Source organism: Cricetulus griseus, chromosome 2 (assembly GCF_003668045.3).
Source record: "Cricetulus griseus strain 17A/GY chromosome 2, alternate assembly CriGri-PICRH-1.0, whole genome shotgun sequence".
NCBI lineage: Eukaryota > Metazoa > Chordata > Mammalia > Rodentia > Cricetidae > Cricetulus > Cricetulus griseus.
In genome coordinates this window covers 426,320,015-426,321,768 of record NC_048595.1, presented here as the reverse complement: position 1 = coordinate 426,321,768, position 1,754 = coordinate 426,320,015, and the positions used below count along the sequence as shown (strand labels likewise).

At 46.1% G+C, this 1,754-nt stretch overlaps 1 protein-coding gene across 2 annotated transcripts; it reads left to right on the top strand.

Annotated features, from left to right (window-relative positions):
• The first annotated feature begins 1,149 nt into the window (after positions 1 to 1,149).
• On the top strand, positions 1,150 to 1,515 carry Tnp1 (transition protein 1). 2 transcript variants are annotated; one of them, XM_027396068.2, is made up of 2 exons: positions 1,150 to 1,288; positions 1,487 to 1,515. In XM_027396068.2, exons 1-2 carry the CDS (start codon positions 1,150 to 1,152, stop codon positions 1,513 to 1,515), a joined length of 168 nt encoding a protein of 55 aa, XP_027251869.1. The 2 variants fall into 2 exon arrangements, with proteins under 2 accessions (XP_027251869.1, XP_027251868.1); XM_027396067.2 differs by having other exon boundaries at positions 1,150 to 1,292; positions 1,491 to 1,515.
• Positions 1,516 to 1,754: the final 239 nt, after the last annotated feature.

The following is a 1,754-nucleotide window of genomic DNA, read 5'->3' as shown; positions in this document are numbered from 1 at the left end:
CTGACTCACATACTCAATAATTGTTGCTCAGTTTCTCTATTTAGAAGTCACAAAGACCCTTCAAACCCATATTCAAAAGCCAAGCCTGACCCTGCTGCCTTAAGCATCCATGCTGCAGCATTACACAGAAGCAGGCCACTTCCTGACTCCATCCACTCTCACCTCCTATATCCACTCATCTCCAAGACTTAGTTCTTGTCTAGTTCTCTATCTCAACTATCCCTTTCCCTCCCACAGCTAAGTCACTAGAAAAATCCTTTCTCCTGAACCACTGCTAGGGTACAGAGCTCTCATTCACTCACTTCTTCCACTCCATCATCCACTCAGAATCCACAGATGCTTTGTGTAGATGCCTGATCAGTGGTTTAATGGGTTTCATCCACTCGGCTGGAAGTCCATGCACACAGGACTTTGTCTCTAGGCTGTTTCTTCAGACTATTTCCCTAGTGTCCAAATATGTGACAGACATATCCTACATGGGCAATTTTTTGTGACAAATTTTTAAGACCAGTAGCTCTCCATCATGGTGTTTCCACATCCCAGACTCCCAAAGAGACATGTAGAAACCTTTGGAGAGATCTTTGTCACATCTGCTGGGGTTCTGGTTCTACAGGTAGAGAGAAGCCAGAGTTAGCACCAAAGATACCAAAACACAAAACACCAAGACTTGCCCAGCCCCTGGTGTCAAAAGGGCAAAGACTGAAAACTTCTTATTTTGATTACACTGAATCAGCTCTCCTAGACTCAAGTGTTTATGGAAATACATTTGCTGCCCGCAGACTCTGTGAGACTTACACATGCACACGAATACCCACACTCAGTGACTTTTAAGTTCTCTATAGACAAGAGACCTGTAGAGTCTCTTTAATGACCACTGGTAAAACACTTCCTAGGCCTAGTAGTTCAATACCTGTTGAAAAGCCTCCTTGAACCTAAAGGAGGGGGAGGTCTCAAAATTGAGGACCAGACTTGTGCTGCATTGAAGAGACCACCTTACTTCAAAGTGTAGCAAAGGCTAGTGACATCACAAGAGAGCCCCACCCAGCTGCTAAGCCACACCCCTTTGCAGTCACAATGCCTAAGACCTTAAATACATGGACTCCTGGCCCTGCCGGCCTTGCAAAGCCCCTCATTTTGGCAGAAATTACAATGTCGACCAGCCGCAAACTAAAGAGTCATGGAATGAGGAGAGGAAAAAACCGAGCTCCTCACAAGGGTGTCAAGAGAGGAGGTAGCAAGAGAAAATACCGGAAGGGCAGCCTGAAGAGTAGGAAACGGGGCGATGATGGTAAGTGAAGGGTGAGGAGAGCAGTCAAACTCAGGAACATGCTCTCCCAGCCACCTTCCTAGAGGAGACAGTCCTCAGTCAGAACCAGCAATCTCAGCCTGAGATGCCAGGGTTCCAGTGGCTGAGTTCCTAGGGATAAGGGTGCTGATGGCTATGTTTTAACAGGTGTCCCTGTTGTAAATCTGTCCTTCCCTACAGCAAGTCGCAGTTACCGCTCCCACTTGTGATGCGGCAATGAGCTCTGCCCTGGTGGACTTCCAACAGCACCAGGCAGCAACTGAGGACATCAGAGGGGGACTGCCAAAGATCTCAAGTTAGACCAAAGCCGGAGAAAGATCCTATCGAAAATCTGTAAAATGCCAGTCGTGACGAAATAAGGAAATTATGTGTTGGCTGTTTCTCCCCAACATCTCAATAACATTTTGAAAACAAATAAACTTGTGAAAACAAGTTTTCTTTGATCTTT

Excerpts from the sequence above, each read along its gene's own strand:
- Tnp1 (XM_027396068.2), top strand. The coding sequence starts at position 1,150 with ATGTCGACCAGCCGCAAACTAAAGAGTCATGGAATGAGGAGAGGAAAA. Across the intron at positions 1,289-1,486 it reads TAGGAAACGGGGCGATGATG|CAAGTCGCAGTTACCGCTCC; the intron begins GTAAGTGAAGGG and ends CCTTCCCTACAG.